We start from the raw sequence: 19239 nt of genomic DNA on the forward strand, positions 1-19239 counted from the left end.
GTGTGTATCAATTAGGAACTAGAGTTAACTGAAAAAAAAAAAAAAAAAAAGTTTAATTTAGAAGGTTTTCTTAAGGCAGCCCAGATGGCTCAGTGGTTTAGCGCCTGCCTTCGGCCCAAGGTGTGATCCTGAAGTCCCAGGATCGAGTCCCACGTCGGGCTCCCTGCACAGAGCCTGCTTCTCCTCTGCCTGTGTCTCTGCCACCCTCTGTGTCTCTCAAAAATAAATAAATAAAATCTTAAAAAAAAAAAAAAGAAAGAAAGAAGGCTTTCTTAAAGAATATTAGACTTGAGTTACCACATAACATTATCACTGTTAGAATAAGTAATGCAAAGTTCCTACCTGATCATCATCTTCTACAACCACCAGAGTTAATTTATTCTTCTTAAAATCCAATCTGGTTATCTTGGGCCTATAACAATATCAGAATAAAAATCAGATTTAAAATAAATGTCCTCCTTGTAAAAATAATAATAATAATAATAATAATAAAATAAATGTCCTCTAAATTAAAAGGAAATGTTTGTTGTTACTTCTAGCACATTAATCATCTAACTGCTAAAATGAAAACAGCTAAGAGGGTAAACATAACTCTGCCATGGCACTGCCCATCAACAAAGCCTCCAATCTAAAAAATATTTAGGATAACAGAAAAAAAATTTCAAAAGCAGTATCTCTAACAAACCAATGCTGCACATATATCAGACATTAAAAATGTTAAGAAAAGAAGGAAATCCGTATATATATTTTATAGGCTCCCAGCTATGGTACAATAGAGTCTCTATGCCTAGTGTAAAGCAGCAGCATAGGATACAGGAAAGACTAACTATACAGCTTTTTTAAAAGGCATAATAAAAGGAAAAAATCTTGAACTCTATTCTCTATATCAATTTTGGTTTGAGGAAGTACATCTTAATCTAAAAAAAAAAAAAGATTTTTTTAAATCTCACTTTATGGGCCCTTTTCCAACTCTATCCCCTACTTGTACTGAAATCCTCAACAACCGACCACATGTGAACTCTGTACTTTTATCAACTGTGAATGTCAAAACACACAACTCTCATTCTAATTTTCAATATAACTTATATAAAAAATGTAATTTTAAGACATAACTTGTTTACAAGAATTGTACAAAAATAAGTATAATACGTGGAGGAGGAGGGGAAGAACTAGCACTTACTTACGTATAACAAATACATAATGCCTATTAAGTGTCAGGTACTCTTGTAAGTGTTTTACGTGTATTAAGTCAATTGATTCTCACAATAACCTTAAAAGGTGGTACAAAAGATGCTTTGTCTCTCTGCCTACAGCATTCTCTGGCCATGAAGTATGTTCCATCTGCCCTCGGGGCAAGCTGGAAGTCTCAGAGAATTAACACTCAAGGACTGGGTAAATAAATAGCCCAGAGCCCCTTCACCTATCAAAGGACGATTATGAAAATGTTCCACTGAAGTCTCTCAGAAAGTCCCTAGCAGACACACCTGGATTCAAAAATAAATGAAATATAATCAACTTTTTGAGGGAAAATAATTTTCAAACTAAAATTCTATTCTCAGCCCAATTATCAAGAAAGCATAAAAGACTAATCCATTTAAGGCATCCAAGGATTCAAAAAATTTACCTCCTACACCATGCTTCTCTTAGGCAGTTACTTGAGTATATATATATCAGAATAAACAAAAGAAAGAAAGGAAAATACAGGAAGAAACATAGGATCCTAGCTGAGAAAATAGATAAAAGCTGCAGAATAGCTGGGAGAGCAGACAGTTCCAGTTGGAACAGAAGAATCATTTAATGCAACCCTGAGGATTTGAAAGAATTTAAGGATATGACAAAGGCAGGTAATTCAAAGGCTACAAGAAGGAAGGAAGGAGAGCCAAGAACCTCAGAAAAAAACAAAAACCTATATAGGAAAAAGAAAAAATGCAATGCCAGTTGTGATCTCAAGGATTTCCAGGCTGATCAAAAGAAAGTCAGGATCATGAGATAGCAGTATTGTGTAATAAACTTTACTGAGAGGCGTTTGGACAAGGTTGCATGGGAAAGACAGTCCTTGACCTTCCAGAGGTGACTGCACAAAGCTACCACCAAAGAAGGGGAAAAGGGCAAAGGAACTTATAGGAGAGAGGGGGATCAGAGAGGAGACTTAAGTGTCTACTCAGTGGCTTCAGCAGCAAGTAGGGAGTCTCTGGGTCAGAGAACTCTGAAGTGGTTCTGGGTCTCTTAGAGAGCTACAGGATTTGTCTTCTCTGTGAAGAGCAGATGTCGGGTACAATTTACAGTGGGACATATAAAGCAGGCAGGCTCTAAGTCATTAAAAATATACCTATCGGGCTATAAGTAAATTAATTGGGTGTACAGGAATTTGAATTTCATGTTGGTGGGCTTTGAGCTAACAATCCTGGCGTGCTGCAAAGAAGTACACAACACAGGGGCCCATCTTTGGCTCCTGAATGTAACACCAGTACACTATGAAGCTCTATACCAGTTCTGACACAAGGATAACAATATGACCACTATTTCTTATTTCTTAATTCTCAGTTTTTAGAACAAACCAGACAAGATGTAAAGAACTTAAATATGGCTACAAAATACAAGTAAAATCTATCCTTGTTATAAAATACAAATATAATTTAAAAATATGAATGACAGAAGTTGGAACCTATGGGCGTCTGAGTGGCTTTAATCAGTTTAGTCTGCCTTCAGCTCGGGTCATGATCCCAGGATCCTGGGATTGAGTCCCAAGTTGGGCGGCTCTCTGCTCAATGGGGAGTCTGCTTCTCCCCCTCTTCCCTGCTCATGTTCTATCTCTGTGTCTCTCTCTCTCTCTCTCTGAAATCAATAAATAAAATATTTAAAAAAAAAAAAAAAGAATTTGGGATCTAGTAAGAGAAGCACAACTTAAAAGGAAGGGCAAATTATCTTCCTTTTACATACCAGGGAGTAGGGAGTAATGAGACTGTCTGTGGAACAAGAAGTACTAAAAACAGTGATGTAACTACATGATCACAGAGTGCCCATGTGAATATTTAATACATATAGAAATATAAAATATATCAAGAGATATATTCTGACACCTTGAAACTGAAGGAAAAAATGGAAGAGTTTTAAAACTTACCTCTGAGGGGTAGGACTAAAGATGGGTAAGGGGAAACATTTACAGTTTTTTCAGAATTATTTGATTTTCAAAATCTGTTTTATGTATTAACTTGACAGAAACGTTTTTTACTCATTAAAAAAAAAAAGTAAGTATCTGTAACTTTAACTCTGCTTACCAAAAAAATAAGCCAATTTTGGTCTCTCCTTCAAAAACAAGGACTCCTGTTGGAGTTAGTCCCAAGCTATAGTCATTCCCATCTCTAGCCTAATTTAAAGAGAACAAAATGGGTTATCTTTATTTACATAAAACAGATTTCACATTTTCACACAACAGTTTATTTTCACATTGAATTATATTAACTATATACAGGCTAATATTAATATGCAAAGTATTTTCAACAATCAGAATATCCAATACAACAGTCTCAGGAAAACTCATGCATTTACTTTATACTAACACCTTAAAGTATTATTATCACTGAAAATACATAGGTATACTTCCACTAAAAAGAAAGCTCTTATGGATTCTGCCCATATTCTATTTACCACTTAAACTACAAATTTTTAAGAAGACTTTCTTTTTGGAAAAATTTAGCTACTTAAACTAGAAATAGGGATGCCTGGGTGGTTCAGCAGTTGAGCATCTGCCTTCAGCTCAGGGCATGATCCCAGGATCCTGGGATCGAGTCCTTGTGTCGGGCTCCCCACAGGGAGCTGGTTTCTCCTTCTGCCTATATCTCTGCCTCTCTCTCAGTGTCTCTCATGAATGAATAAATAAGATCTTTAAAAAAATAAACTAGAAATAAATCACTATACAAACTGCATTACTGCTTATCAAAGTGCTCTCAAGCTATACATTTTCAACTTCCTAAATTATTTTAATTTTTAAATAGCCTACTCAGCTTAAGTGATACAAGATGATACAAACATGAAGTGAAATAATAAAAAGTAGCTTAAAAATCTAAAAAAATATAACAGTAACACCTTAAAAGCACAGATATGCCTTTTAGGAGATTTTGGTTGTTTCTCTTCTTTCTCATAATGAATTTTTATGTGAGATTCTCGTATTTAACCTCAACGTTTACAACACATCCAAAGTACCCAGTGCTATACTATGCCAAGTCAATGCACTCCCTCATACTGGAAAATGCCATAGTTACCTTGAATCTTAAAGAAATAAACTTTTTAATAAGCATCACAACACAGTGCTTACCTTGACTACATGCATATCAACCCCATACATTTCTAACCATTTGGCTTTATTCAGGTAATTGGTTTCAGCTTGTGCTGGTGTTTGACCTCTGAAATTTTAAAAATAATAATGTTCAAAATAATAATATAAATTTTATACCAAGAACAGAAATAGAAAACAAATACAAAATCACTGTGGCCGGAAAAGTGTGATCAAATGTCAAGTACCTGTACTCCTTCCATTTCTCAAAAATAGCCAGCTCCATCTCTTCAGTCTGAATGGGCACGAACCTGAACTCAGATACAAGTTCAGGACTATGCTCAGCAAGATCATAGTCACCAAGTTCAGCTATAAACATAAATTCCACAAAGTTATATTTTGTTAAGCAGTTTATTCCCTGCTGAATCATTCTTCAATACTCATTTTATTAATAAAAACTCTTAAGAGGATTAGAAAAATTCTTTTCTTAAACTACCAGTAAGTCATAACATCCAGATCATTCCCAAAACTAAATCTAGCTTAGACTAACAATTTGTCAACATCTATACACACAATCACATACTTGTGGTTGGTGGTATATTTTCAAATAAATGTGTTTCTGTTCATTTATTTCATAACTTATAAGGCTTAGCTTTTGAAAACTTCTTTCTGGACTTCCTTAGAGAAATACATTTTGACCTTATGACAAATAAACAAAAAATATTTAGCAACCTTTAAAAAAACAATTAGCAGGCATCTATTAAGAATCTAATATGTAAAAAAAAAAAAAAAAAAGAATCTAATATGTAGAGGGGCCCCTGGGTGGTTCAGTTGGTTAAGAATCCAACTCTTGGGATCCCTGGGTGGCGCAGCGGTTTGGCGCCTGCCTTTGGCCCAGGGCGCGATCCTGCAGACCGGGATCGAATCCCACATCAGGCTCCCGGTGCATGGAGCCTGCTTCTCCCTCCGCCTGTGTCTCTGCCTCTCTCTCTCTCTCTGTGACTATCATAAATAAAAAAAAAAAAAAAAAAAAAAATTAAAAAAAAAAAAAAAAAGAATCCAACTCTTGATTTCAGCTCAGATCATGATCTCATGATCATGAGATTAAGCCCCGCATCAGGCTCCCCACTGAGCATGGAGCCTGCCTAATATTCTCTTGCTCCCTCTCCCTCTGCCCCTTCACATCCCCATTTCGTGCACATGCTCTTAAAAAAAAAAAAAAAATCTAATGTGCAGAGAACATGACATCATACACCACTAAAAGATACAGTCTTGAGGTGCCTGGGTAGTGCAGTTGGTTAAGCACCTGACTCCCGATTTCAGTCAAGGTCATGATCTCAGGGTCATGGGATCAAGCCCCAGGTTGGGCTCCATGCTGAGCATGGAGTCTACAAGTCCCTCTCCTTCTGCTACTCCCCCTATTATTAGCACTCTCTTTCTCTCTCAAATAAATAAAATCTTAAAAAAAAAAAAAAAAAGGATATAGTCTCTGTCCTGGAATTGTAAATTGTTAATCCTAAAGAAATAACGGACAGAAAAATTAGTAAAAAATATTTGGGGAAAGGAGGCAGTAGGAAAAACCCTAGACAATGTACAAACATTTATGTACTCATCTGTGGTTACCTCTGAACTGAGGGTTTGGGGGATCAGGGAAAGGAATTCTAATTTTCTATACTTCAGACGATTTTCCTTAAAAGAATATTTTACTCATTTAAAAATTTAGAAACTTCCACTCTTATTAAAAAATTCCAGCTGTGTAGGAAGACATATATAGATCTTGAGATAATAATAAAAATGATAGTAACTCATTATTTATTGAACATTGATTCTACACCCTTAGATATGTTACAGATATACTGTCATCTATTTTCTCAACAACTCTAGAAAACATTTATTAACATGACCACTAGATTACTTTAAGAAGCACCAAACCAAATGGGCTTACACCCAAGTTGTTTGGGATATATACTAAAATGGCAAGGAAAAACTGAATCAGAAGTATGAAAAAAATTAGTAACAAAAACTACTCTGATAAAATATAAAATCATAAATGAGAAACAAAGAACTCCTTTTATGTAGATGGGAGTAGTACTTGCAAATTTATTCTTAAGGACCTTAAGACTTAGTTTTGCCAAACTATTATACATGAGACAAAGAGATACACAAGATATGACGTGAAATATGAAGGAATCATGTAAACAATAGTGCCATGGATGAAAAAGAAAGTAGGAAAAAGCTTTTACTTAGGAAAAAATGTAATAAGTAGAGTTAAGAGATAACAAAATAGAGCCACAATGCATGAATCAAACAGTAAGTTTTTAGTAAGCACTACCTTGAATAGTGCTTTGGTAAATACACAAAAATATATAAAAATCACATTTTCAGGAAACACATACCTTGGCTGTCATGAAACTTACACAATGAGACACAGAAAGAACATATGAGGCCATAAGTAGAACACATACATTGAAAAAGACAGCTTTTCAAAGTTTAGAATTAATCAACCTCACATAGGAATTAATAAGATGTAAAAAAAAAAAATGTGCTTTCAAGATGCATGCAGTTATATTCTTCTGATTATTACAATGCTAGAAGCATAGCATTTCCAAGCTAGTATCTGACTTTCTGCAGATGCAAAAATAAATTTTAATGTGTAGACAGACTAGGATAGTAGATGGAGGCAGGTAGATAATTTACATTGAAATTTTGAAAATTTGAAAGCCAACTTCACAAGCTTCATTTTAAGATAAGTGGAAATAATACCTACTTTACGTTGACCATTTCTTTTTCATAATTACTATGAATTTATTTTTTAATTTTTCATTTTTTGAAGTACAGGGTTGCCTGGGTGGCTCAGTTGGTTAAGTGCCTACCTTTGGTTCAGGTAGTGATGCATGGGTCCTGGGCTTGAGCCTCACACTGGGCTCTCTGCTCACCAGGGAGCCTGTTTCTCCCTCCCACTTATGTTCTCCCTCTCTGATAAATAATTAAAATCAGAAATTTCTTCTGGGCACCAATCCTTCTATCACTAGGAAAATATGCTTTCTTAAATAGGGGAAGCATGAAATAAGCAGAAATATTAGATTTACCAAAAAATATAAAAATTTTGTCTTACTATTATCCATATAATTGCAAATAAACACTGATCCTAGAGGGACTAGGGATAAATACGTAATCATCAAAAAAAAAAAAAAAAGGTATAAGGGTGCCTGGGTGGCTCAGTGGTTGAGTGTCTGTCTGCCTTTGGCTCAGGTCATGGTCTCAGTGTCCCAGGATCAAGTCCTATACGACGCTCCCCACGGCAAGCCTGCTCTCTCTGCCTCTCTCCCTGTGTCTGTCATGATAAGTAACAAAATCTTTTTTTAAAAAAAGTATAAATGCCTTCATAATCATTAAATTTTATTTGTATTCTAGTATATACAAATACTGCAATATAATATTTACTTCTGTTTTGTGAATGAAGTCCGAAATTGTAATTTTCTTAATTTATAGTTTTCTTTCTTTCTCTTTTTATGTCAATTTTTTCAGAAAAAATAAGCTTAACAGTATTTGGTCAATATAACAAGACATAAAAACAGTGAGTTTTTCATTAATCTCATATCCTAGAAAATACTTTTTTATTGTTAAAATAACCATCAGGAACTTTTAAATACGCTCGAAGTATTTCTTTCATGGATTCATTTTTAAGAATAAAACTAAAGAAAGCAAAACTTTTGTGGCTATTGCAAAAATTTACTCCTATAGCCCTGCATTTTTTTCAAGGAAAAAAAAAGCAGGTCCCATTATACTTAATTATCAAGTCAACTACAATTCTAGTTTGAAAACAAGGTACAGATGGAAAGGGAGCAAACATAATGAAAGGGAAGAAAAAGAAGGCAATGTTCTAAAAACAAGTAAAAGTAATAGGGTTGGATACTGATACAAGTTTCCACAACAGTGGTGTTACTTTTCTTGCACATCACTTTGAATCTTTTGAAATTCTTAACTAAAGATATACAAAAAAGAATTGTGCTTTTTTCTTAACAGTCAACATAAGAATTGCTTACCTTGCAGATTATAAGCTGCCAACTGAACTGCTATATCAAAGGGACACTCTAATCTAAGACCAAAACACAAATTTGTTAGACAAGTCAACTTCACAAGCTTCATTTTAAAATAAGTGGAAATAATATACTTTACATTGACCATTTCTTTTTCATAATTACTATGAATTTATTTTCCAAAATCATTTCCAACTACTTAATATGTGGTTTACCTTAAATAACTAATACTCACTTTCCACTGAGAATATCTTGTTTTAACTGAAGAACAAATAAATACCTAAGAAAAATAAAAGGCACGCATTTAACTAAACAGAAAAATCTACTTTAAAAAATAATCCTACTCTTCTAATTTGAGAAGAAACATTCTTAATTATACAATTTTACCCACAACAGAATCTGTATAACTAAAAAAAAAAAATGTGAAAAAATGGGGACAATAAGCATCAGGAGGACGGCAGCATATCCTTAAGATAACAGTAAGGAATAGGTGGCCACAGAGTACAGTCCAACCCTTAAGGTTACAGGTTTTAAGCAAATTATTGAGAATGAACTCTGTGATCCAATTTAACATTAATCTCACAATACAAGCCACCTCATATGTGAAAGGATAGACATGTATGTAACTATGGAGATTAACAATAATCTCATGGCAGAGTATTCAAGAGGAAATCTTTCTAAAAGGACTCAACAACTCAGTCTTTACTTAATAAATAGTATGTGTGTATGAATCAGGGATTTACCATATAGAGTGAGTGAATAAATGAGAAGGAGGCAGGACAAAATTAAAATAACTGTATATAACCTACTTAAAGTTCATTTAAAACTATTCAAACCAAATCAGGATCTAATATTTTTCATCAGTCAATGGCATTTCAATAGGTAAAGAAAGTCAGGAGCCAATCTGAATAAACTCCCAGTGGCCAAAGATAGATCATTTTGAACATCAATAACTGTGACATGCCAATACAGTCAAACATACCAGTCCTGTTTAAAATCCCTAAGTTGACAATTATTCTTTAAAAAAAAAAAAAAAAGAACTCACTAGTTACCTTTAGAGGACACTATGGAACCAACTCTTTATTTTGAAATTGACCAAAGGAAAAAAAAAATCCTACACTTAAAAACATTGTTCTATTTAAAACAGAAATAGAATATTATTCTATTTAAAATAGAAATTCTATTGTCTGAGGTCTTACAATCAAAAGCAAGAGATCCATTTCATTAGTGATGTACAAGCTGGAAAGAATTATAAAGGCAACCTTCCAACATTTTTAGCTAGCTTTAGCCTGTACAAGTCTACAGAGAATAGTCTTACCGGGTTAGCTCTTCCCGAAGATTATTTGGTTCTGAAGAATAAAATTTAACTCGAAGATGCAGACAATAGGGTGAACCAACTGTCATTAAAAAACAAAAACAAAAAAAATGTTAAGTTTTTAAGGAACTATTCATTCAAATAGTAAGAATTTTCAGTCAGTAAATTTATGAAAAAATCTACTCAAGTGGGGACAGAAGACAAGTTATTGTGGCAATATTTTACATACCAAAATATTGCATGACCTAATTAAAGCCTGATAGGCTAACACAAAAAAGATCAATCAGTAGATTTCTTTAAATGTACCAACCATCATACAGTACTATCGGAATCAGCTGTCCTCCCAAGAATAGATAGCTCTAGATGAATCCTAACAGTCTGGGGCCAAATGCATCAAACACAAGTCTTAATTATGTAATCTAATACAAGCTTAACTATGTAATCTAACGGCCCTAAAAAAAAAAAAAACCTGCCAAGCTGTATTTCTTGGGTACTAATGCCTAGGTTATTAACTGTTCATAGCAAATTCCCCCACACTTTCCAATTCATTTCACTTACTTCATTCACTAACTTCTAAATTCTCGGTGGCTTTACATTATCTTGTAAAGCCAAAAGTTGAGGTGCTCTGAAACCTCTTAAAACAAATGACAAGTGGGATGGCAAACTGGACATTGGTATCTTCCCCTGATTTGTTAGGAATGATACATTTTATGTGAATTGTTTCACTTCATTATTCTTAATTTCTAAAAGCTACAACTTTAAAGTCTCAAAATATTTTATAAAGCAGGGCAGATGCCAAACAGGAAAATTCCAATGTACGAAATTTCTAAAAGTTAAGCACCTCATGAGAACTCAATCTCCTTTGCAAGTTGCAAACCTTTCTATGGGAAATAAACTGTAAAGTACCTGACTCTAGATTACTACTAACCCCATATAATTTAGGAGGTGGGTCAGTGTACCAAATTGAAATTATCTTTAGAAAGCAGCGATGCTAAGAAATACATCTGAAACATGTTCTCTTTATTAGGAATCAGTTTCTAATATATAATTACATATAACTGAATTTTACTTTTTTGTTCACAGTATTTCCAACACTTACTTTTTACTTGCTTTTTGATGCTCTTTGTACCATCTAACCAGTGCTGAAAACAAAAACAAAAACCAGATGTTAAGCAAATGATACAACTCAACATTATCATTAATAAAAGTTAATTTTCATTATGCTTCTGTGATAACTAGAAGGAAATATTTCACAAGAGAAAAAAGAATGAATGAAAATGGGTGGAGGATTATCTGCCAACATCTACAGCAAGCTTATGACACACAAGCAAAAAATTACCTAAAACCAGATATAGGACTAATTTTTAAAAAATATTTTATTTAAGAGAGAGGGAGAGACCAAGAGCAGGGGGTGTGAGGAGCAGAGAGAGGGACAAGCACACTTGACGTTGAGCACAGAGCCCAACTTGGGGCTCAATCCCAGGATCCTGAGATCATGATCTGAGCTTAAAATCAAGAGTCGGTCACTCAACCAACTGAGCCGTCCAGGCAACACCCAGATAAATGACCTCTTGAAACATTTCCTCTGCTCCCTCACAGTAACAAGGGTGGTATTTTAAATCTTGCCCTTAGCTTTTCTATTTCCAAAAAAAATGATTATTTCAAAAACTGTTAAAATTAGAAAAAAGTATCCTCATATTCCAGTGCCTGGTTCATTCTTGTAATAAAAATGTTTAGATTTACTAGGGCACCTGGTGGCGGGGGGGGGGTGCTCAGTTGGTTAAGCATCTCCCTTTGGCTCAGATCATGATCCCAGGGTCCTGGGACTACACCCTGCATTGGGCTCCTTGCTCAGAGAGTCTGCTTCTCCCTCCCCTCTCCACTTGTGCTCTATCTCTGTTCCTATCTCTCTCTCTCTCTCTCTCTGATAAAAACAGATAAAATCTTTAAGAAAAAAAATGTAAGATTTACTAACAGATCATAACCAAAAATGAGGGGAAATAACAGTGTCACTTAAAATTTACAAAACAGGGCAGCCCCGGTGGCGCAGCGGTTTAGCGCCGCCTGCAGCCCAGGGTGTGATCCTAGAAACCCGGGATTGAGTCCCACATCAAGCTCCCTGCATGGAGCCTGCTTCTCCCTCTGCCTGTGTCTCTGGCTGGCGCGTGCACTCTCTCTCTGTCTCTGTGTGTCTCTCATGAATAAATAAATAAAATCTTAAATAAATAAATACCTGCGTATTAAAAAAAATTTACAAAACAGATACTACTCACAAGTAGTACTTTGAAAGAGCCTATACAATAAAATTAGATCTATCTCATAACCAAGGCCCCACCTATTAAATGAATCAGTCTTTGCTCCTGGGCTTTACAAATGAAAAATGTTAACACTGTGACTAGCTGACTTCTGGTTTCAAAACTAATAGCCTTTTGATTTTTGTAACCTCTCCACTATGAAATGTCCGTAACACAAACAGACTTAAGACACAATTCCAGAGACTTCCACAGATAAACCATTCCCAGCTCACTTCTCACTATTAATCCCTTTACAACACCAACTCCTAACAGTGACAGGATACACTCACCCAACTAAGATATACATGATTGTGTTCTCTCCAGCATGCTTACAATTCCAAGCACCCTAAAAACGAAAGAAGTGTTCTTGTGCTAACTAGTTCACAGAGCTAAAGAATCCAGTTTCAGAAATCCAGATAGGCAATGAGCGGATAAACAAGGCTGCATTGTTAATAGCCTTGTAACCATTTGCTTTTCTTGCCAATTATTTGCCTAGCATCTTCTCTCCATTCTCCCCCAAGATCCAAAAAGTGAAATTCACAAAACTACCAGTGTGGAGCAAAGTACCTCTGCATGTTGAAATAACATGCTCAGTAAACATTTCAAAAGGCAATTAAATACTATGCAATATTTTCTCTGGATTCTGAGTGTGTAAGCTATTTAGTCAGCCATCTCTCATCTTTTTTTTTTTTTTTTAAGATTTTATTTTTAAGTAATCTCTGTACCTAACATGGTACTCAAACTCACAATCCCCTGACTGAGCTAGCCAGGAGCTCCAGCCATCTCTTCTCTTTTAATAAATTTGGCTAGACATTGACTTTTAAGCCTATTTCAATCCAGTAACTGTTCAGTTTTACACATCCCTCTAAAAGAATCCTAGGCTAGCCAGCAGAAACACAATTCAATCTATTAGCAGAAAAGATTTCAATCTAGTACAGCAGAAAGTCCATTTCATGGCCAATGCCAGCAACTCACTGTCCCAAAATCCCAAACTTAGTTATGCTAATACCTACTATAGCCTGATGCCAACCACATATTGCATATAAGATAAAATTAGTTTTTATACCCCAGATTGTCTTCTTCCCACAACATGAATCTAGGAGTTCTCTATCTTCAGGTTTTAACTACTCTACTGCAAGGAATTAACAGGTGTCTGTTGGTTGCCTGGGCAGTTTTATGAGCCTATGGTTAGGGAGACATCTACACCATATGAGTACAAATGAGCACAACCCTTCCAGGAAGCAATTTAACAAAGCCTTAAAAATAATTGTCTTTGGGGGTGCCTGGGTAGCTCAGTCAGCTAAGTGATTGCCTTCAGCTCAGGTCATGATCCCAAAGGTCTTGGGATCAAGCCCCACATCAGGATCCCTGCTCACTGGGGATGCTAGTTTTTCCCTCTACCATTCCCACTTTGTGTTCTATCTCTGTCAAATAAAATCTTTTTTAAAAATAATAATTGTCTTTGACTCAGCAATTCTACATCTAGAAATAATTGTGGATGGCACAGACTTACTTACAAGGAATTATGTGAGAGAAAGTTACGACAATATACATACGCAACAACAGTGAACTGGTTAAATAAGGTAGGATAGACTACCATGCAGCAACTAAAAACAAGGGAAGCAAATATTTAAGGATCTGGAAAATTATTTACAATATATTGCTGAATTTTAAAAAGCAGGGTACAAAATACTGTCTTATCAAAATGTACAAATTTGTATATAAAAACATGTTTTTTGGGATCCCTGGGTGGCACAGCAGTTTGGCGCCTTCCGTTGGCCCAGGGCGCGATCCTGGAGACCCGGGATCGAATCCCACGTCGGGCTCCCGGTGCATGGAGCCTGCTTCTCCTCCCTCTGCCTGTGTCTCTGCCTCTCTCTCTCTCTCTGTGACTATCATAAATAAAATAAAATAAAATTCTTAAAAAAAAAAAACAAAACATGTTTTTCTTTTGGATTGAGACGATCTACAACAAAACAGTAACAAATTTTCTCTCAGGGTGGTGCATACTGCTGTGATAATTTTTCTTCTTCATGCTTTCCTCTATCTTCAACTTGCTCTACAATAAGCAAGTATTATTTAATATACTCATGGATTCCTTGTTTTATATAAATAATATATTCATATGGTTTAATTTGGGGATGTTATCAAAAGGAATATGGTCAATAGTCCCTCTACTCCCTCCAAAAGGCCACCCCCTCATATTCCCAATTTCTATCACCACATGCACCCCCTGACAAGACATTACTGGTTTCTGACTCCTTCCAGAGTTTCTTCAAACGGAGGAGGAAAAAAAACTGTGTGTGTGTATGTACTGGTAAAGCCTAGAGAACATTAACAATGGACTGAACATCAATAGGCTAACTATAAATTTTGACAGGATAAACTGAGAAATATAAAGGAAACATTAAAATAAGAGAGACCACATACTATTTCAAAAACAATCTTTCTTACATAGTTATAACTTAAACTTTTCCCTGTGCAAGAACATGTAAGGGCTAGTCTTTTTAACTTGTACCCTACTATTCTGAGAATCACATTAAACATAAAATCATCCCAGTGAGATAAAAGATCAGAGTTTTCTTCCAAGCAGGCATTTTAGTCTGTTCTTTACCTGCATATAGCAACAGCTTCTAATATCTGAACTGCCTTAAGATGATCCAAACTCAGATAATGAGTCAAGCACATTTTAAAGTGAAATTTAGGAGCTAGGGAGTTCTGGGTGACGTTCTTCTGGAGAAGGTCTGAGTTCATGTTTGCATATTCTCAAGTCTGTTTTCTTTCATCTCCTCCACATTCCAAGCCCAGGGACTGGAAAATTCAGAGCTCAGAGACAGGCACTGAAAGGATTTTCCTTCAATCAGGGTCTTTAGGAGTTGAATTTAAATTACATTAGAAGATAAAGGTGAGAGAATACAGATTCTTGGATGCTTAGTGTAAAATTAATACAGTTCTCTTTCCTCATACCTTAAAAAGGAAACAATCTCCCCTCTTAATTTCCTAATTTTAAAGTGTGGTTGATAAACTTAGACATCAAAAGATGTGGGAAGCCACATTTCTTTCCATCCTATTGAACTGGGCATGAAGGAACAATTATTTACTTGTATGTGTTTTAAAATATAAATTTGTAATCACAAACACACCAGACATAACTAAATCAAAGAATCGCCTAGGCAGCTTTCAAAACACTAACATGCACACACACCTTCATCCCAGTCCATAACCGAAACAATCTGTAAACAGCCCTTCAAATAAATGCTTCTGGACTTCTAACTGCCTACACAGCTTTACTAAATAAATGCCCCACTACTTCTGCCCAAAGAGCAGAGTTTAAAACAGAGAAATGTTAATCATCTTGCAAAACAATTCCATCTGCCAAAAATATATCTCCTTTGAAGAGTAGAGGCTTATGCTCTAAATTTGTTATAAAGAAAATTTTAAACAATTAACAAATGTTAAAAAAAAAAAAAAGCCAAGCTATAAAAATGGAGAACCAATACAGTGCATTGCTGTAATCTAACTGAAAACACTTCAATTAGTCTAGATTCATTATAAATTCTTCTGGATGATTATTTTCTTGGTGTTAAAGTCCTGTTATAAGACATTTCAAATGAAGACTTACATAAGCCACTAAAATAGAGTTCCCACTGTGCCGTTCTGTGTATTAATTCTTAAAAGTCAAATTCATAGTGGAAATGTAGGTGAGTGAGGCAGGTTTTATATTCACTCTTCAGAGACAGAACATGTAATCTATTTTGGAAATACACTTTTTGCAGTTCCTCTTATTTAACAAATATATGTGTGCCTATGTATGTGTTACAATATGCACATATTTAACATACACGTTATTTATTTCTATATATTTTTCACTCCCCATTACTTTATTGAATTCTATCGTTTGTGTTCTTAGTTAATGTACAATCCAATCATCTGCCCACAGTCACTTTTCCAGCCTTCACAATTTCTGTAACTGTATTTGCTGGCACTTTTATTATGAAATTAAATAGCGCTGGTAACAATAGGCAAATTATCATCCTAATAGAAATGCTTCTATAATTCTTCTATTAACCTAGGGTTGTTGTTATTGTTGTCGTTGTTCATGAAATCAAGTATCTGTACAAAGAAAGGAGAGCCACTGAGTAATCGCCACATTTTCTACAAGTGCCACCTATACAGGCCATGCCACACATTCACTCAGCACCTAGAAATGGAAAAAAGTACACCTTCTAAAGCTTGGATAAAACTACACAGACAAAAAGAAGGTCAATTCCATACAGGCCAAAGTCCATTAGGTTTATTCAAAATATTCTGGGGCTAGAAAGAAGGGACTTGACAGGCCACCAATGAAACCACTTGTTAAGAATTCTAGACTAAGGTATTATCTGCACAGCCTCAGATAAGTAAAGGTCAGCAAGACAAACACATCTCACACATTATGCTTACAGTACCTGAAATAGCTGAATTTTAAAACTAGAACAAGAATTGCCTCTTCCCTTAATTCAGTGAGTTTGGATTTGCTATCAAAGGAATTGACTATTGCAGCCTCTAGTGTGCACCTACACCACATTTATTCTGTGTTCCACTAGACAGTTAGGTGTTTCCTAGCCCTCAGCTTTGGATCTAACATCTTCATCTCCTTTCCATTGACTGTTGTCTTAAATGCCATGAACTTCAACTAATCAAGTTACTTTATTTTCTTTGTAGTAAAGATTTCAGTTTCAATCTTTTTTTAATGTAGTTTCACTTAAGTATATGCAAAAGCAATAACAGCATAAATGAAGGGTTAAACTGTTTAGAATTGGCACACGCCACATCAACTCAGATTCCACTGCTAAAGGCAAGTCACACAGATACAAACCTGGTATCAACTGAAGCAAGAAAGTACAATCCTCTTAAAAACAAAGGCAGGAAACAATGGCATGAAAAACTATATATGACAAATTAAATCAACTGATACTGAATCTTCCTTACATTCCTGAGAATAAACTCCATCTGATCATAATGTATTACTTATACTTTTAATAAGCTGCTGAATACTCTGTGACAATTTACTTAGGAATTCTACACAGAACAAGAGAAGTTTAAAGAATATATATAGAACCAATACAAGCTATCAAATAAATTTTTTTAAAAATAAAAAATGACTACTGACCTGTTAAGACTTCATTTTCTTTCTTTTCCAAGTAACAAGGAAATGCTACCTTTGTTTCCCTTTCCTGAAACATGACAAAGTGTCTACAATCTAGGTAATTCGTTTTCTCTAAAAAGTTAATGGACCAGGGGCACCTCGGTGGATCAGGCGGTTGAGTGACTGACTCTTGGTTCTGGCTCAGGTCCATGATCTCAGGGTCATGAGACTGAGCCCAGACCCGGGCTCTATACTCAGCACAGAATCTGCTTAAGTAAGATTCTCTCCCTTGCCCTCTGCCTCTCCCCCACCAAAATAAATAAAGAACAAAACAACAACAAAAAAAGACTTGATGGACCAGTTAAAATTCTTAGCTCTAAATAGGAAAGCTTGAAAAACTTCACCAAACAGAGGTCACTAACATAGGCCAAGAGGGTTAAATCTTGGCCCTGAGACTTATTTTGTTTGGCCCAGACTATATTTTTCTTATTCTTAAAAAAAAAATTTATCATGAAATATTCACAGGAAGTTGCAATGATAATAGTGAGAAGTCCTGTGTACCCATCCCCATCTTCCCTCAATGCTTACATCTTCCATAACTATAATACAGTATTATAAAATCAGGAAACTGAACTTGATGCAATGTTCTATATTATTTTTTTTTCTTTTTTTTTTTTTTAAGATTTTATTTATTCATTCATGAGAGACAGACACAGAGAGAGAGAGGCAGACACAGGCAGAGGGAGAAGCAGGCTCCACGCAGGGAGCCGGATGTGGGACCCGATCCCGGGGCTCCAGGACCATGCCCTGGGCCGAAGGCCGGCGCCAAACCGCTGAGCCACCCAGGGATCCCCCTGTTCTATATTATTTTATTACAAGTTTACACTCCTGTAACTAACACCGCTATCACTATACAGAAACATTCTATTATCACACAAAAAATGTTCACATCATTCCTTTATAGCAAATGTAATATATAGTATATACTTACCTCCTCATCTCTAATTTCCTTAAACCATGACAACCATTAATGTGATCTCCATAATTTTGCCTTTTCAAGAATATCATATAAATGGAATTATACAGTATGTGACCTTTAGAAATTGTTTTTTTTTTTTACTCAGCATAATGCCCTTGAAATCCATCCAACTTGTGAGTATCCATAGAACCAATAGATTTTTCTTTACTAATGTTGAATAGTGTTCACAGTTGATTTAATCATCAACTACTGGGATCCCTGGGTGGCGCAGCGGTTTGGCGCCTGCCTTTGGCCCAGGGCGCGATCCTGGAGACCCGGGATCGAATCCCACATCGGGCTCCCAGTGCATGGAGCCTGCTTCTCCCTCTGCCTGTGTCTCTGCCTCTCTTTCTCTCTCTCTCTGTGACTATCATAAATAAATAAAAACTAAAAAAAAAAAAAAAAGAATTTAATCATCAACTACTGGTCTTTTGTTTTTTTCAAGTTTTTTTTGCTATTACAAATATAGTACAAGTAATCATACACAGGTTTTTGTGAGGAAATAAATTTTCATTTCTCTGGGATAAATGGCCATGTGTGCAAATGCGGAATCATATGGTAAATGTATGTGTAGTATTTTAGGAAGTTGCCAAATTATTTTCTATAATGGCCATACCATTTTTATATTCTCAATACCACTACATAAGAGATCCAGTTTCTCCACATCCTCAGCAGCATTTGGAGTTGTCATTATTTTTTATTTTAGCTGTTCTAACACATACCTAATGGTGATGTCTCATCAAGGTCTTTTTTTTTTTTTTTAACTTTTTTTTATAAGATTTTATTTATTTACTCATGAGAGACACAGGAAGCCTGACATGGGACTCAATCCCGGGTCTCCAGGATCATGCCCTGGACTGAAGGCAGCGTTAACCACTGAGCCATCCGGGCTGCCCTCTCATCAAGGTCTTAATCTGAATTTCCCTGATATCTAGTGATGGTTAACACCTTTTCATGTGTTTATCTGCCATTTGTATATCCTTTTTGGTGAAATGACTCATGTCTTCTGTTTTCTAACTGTTGAGTTTAGGAGTTCTCTATATATGCTAGATTGAGTTCCTTGTCACATACATGGTTTGTCAGTATTTTCTCCCAGTGTGTAACTTGGCTTTTTATCATATTAACTGAGTCTTTCTCAGAGCAGAAATTCTTAATTTTGGGTCACCAGGCT

General features: G+C 35.5%; 1 protein-coding gene across 6 annotated transcripts in view; it reads right to left on the reverse strand.

Annotated features, from left to right (window-relative positions):
• EPB41L5 (erythrocyte membrane protein band 4.1 like 5) overlaps positions 1 to 19239 on the reverse strand; it is a 142428-nt gene that overhangs the window by 81801 nt on the left and 41388 nt on the right. For all 6 annotated transcript variants that reach the window (XM_041739444.1, XM_041739443.1, XM_041739439.1 and 3 more), the window contains exons 4-11: positions 10728 to 10770; positions 9632 to 9710; positions 8549 to 8593; positions 8320 to 8372; positions 4522 to 4642; positions 4316 to 4403; positions 3279 to 3367; positions 343 to 412 (exon numbers count right to left, since the gene is read on the reverse strand). In XM_041739444.1, the coding sequence (XP_041595378.1) occupies positions 343 to 412; positions 3279 to 3367; positions 4316 to 4403; positions 4522 to 4642; positions 8320 to 8372; positions 8549 to 8593; positions 9632 to 9710; positions 10728 to 10770 (588 nt within the window). The remainder of the gene's footprint in view (positions 1 to 342; positions 413 to 3278; positions 3368 to 4315; positions 4404 to 4521; positions 4643 to 8319; positions 8373 to 8548; positions 8594 to 9631; positions 9711 to 10727; positions 10771 to 19239) is intronic.

Source organism: Vulpes lagopus, chromosome 24 (genome assembly GCF_018345385.1).
Source record: "Vulpes lagopus strain Blue_001 chromosome 24, ASM1834538v1, whole genome shotgun sequence".
Taxonomy (NCBI): Eukaryota; Metazoa; Chordata; class Mammalia; order Carnivora; family Canidae; genus Vulpes; species Vulpes lagopus.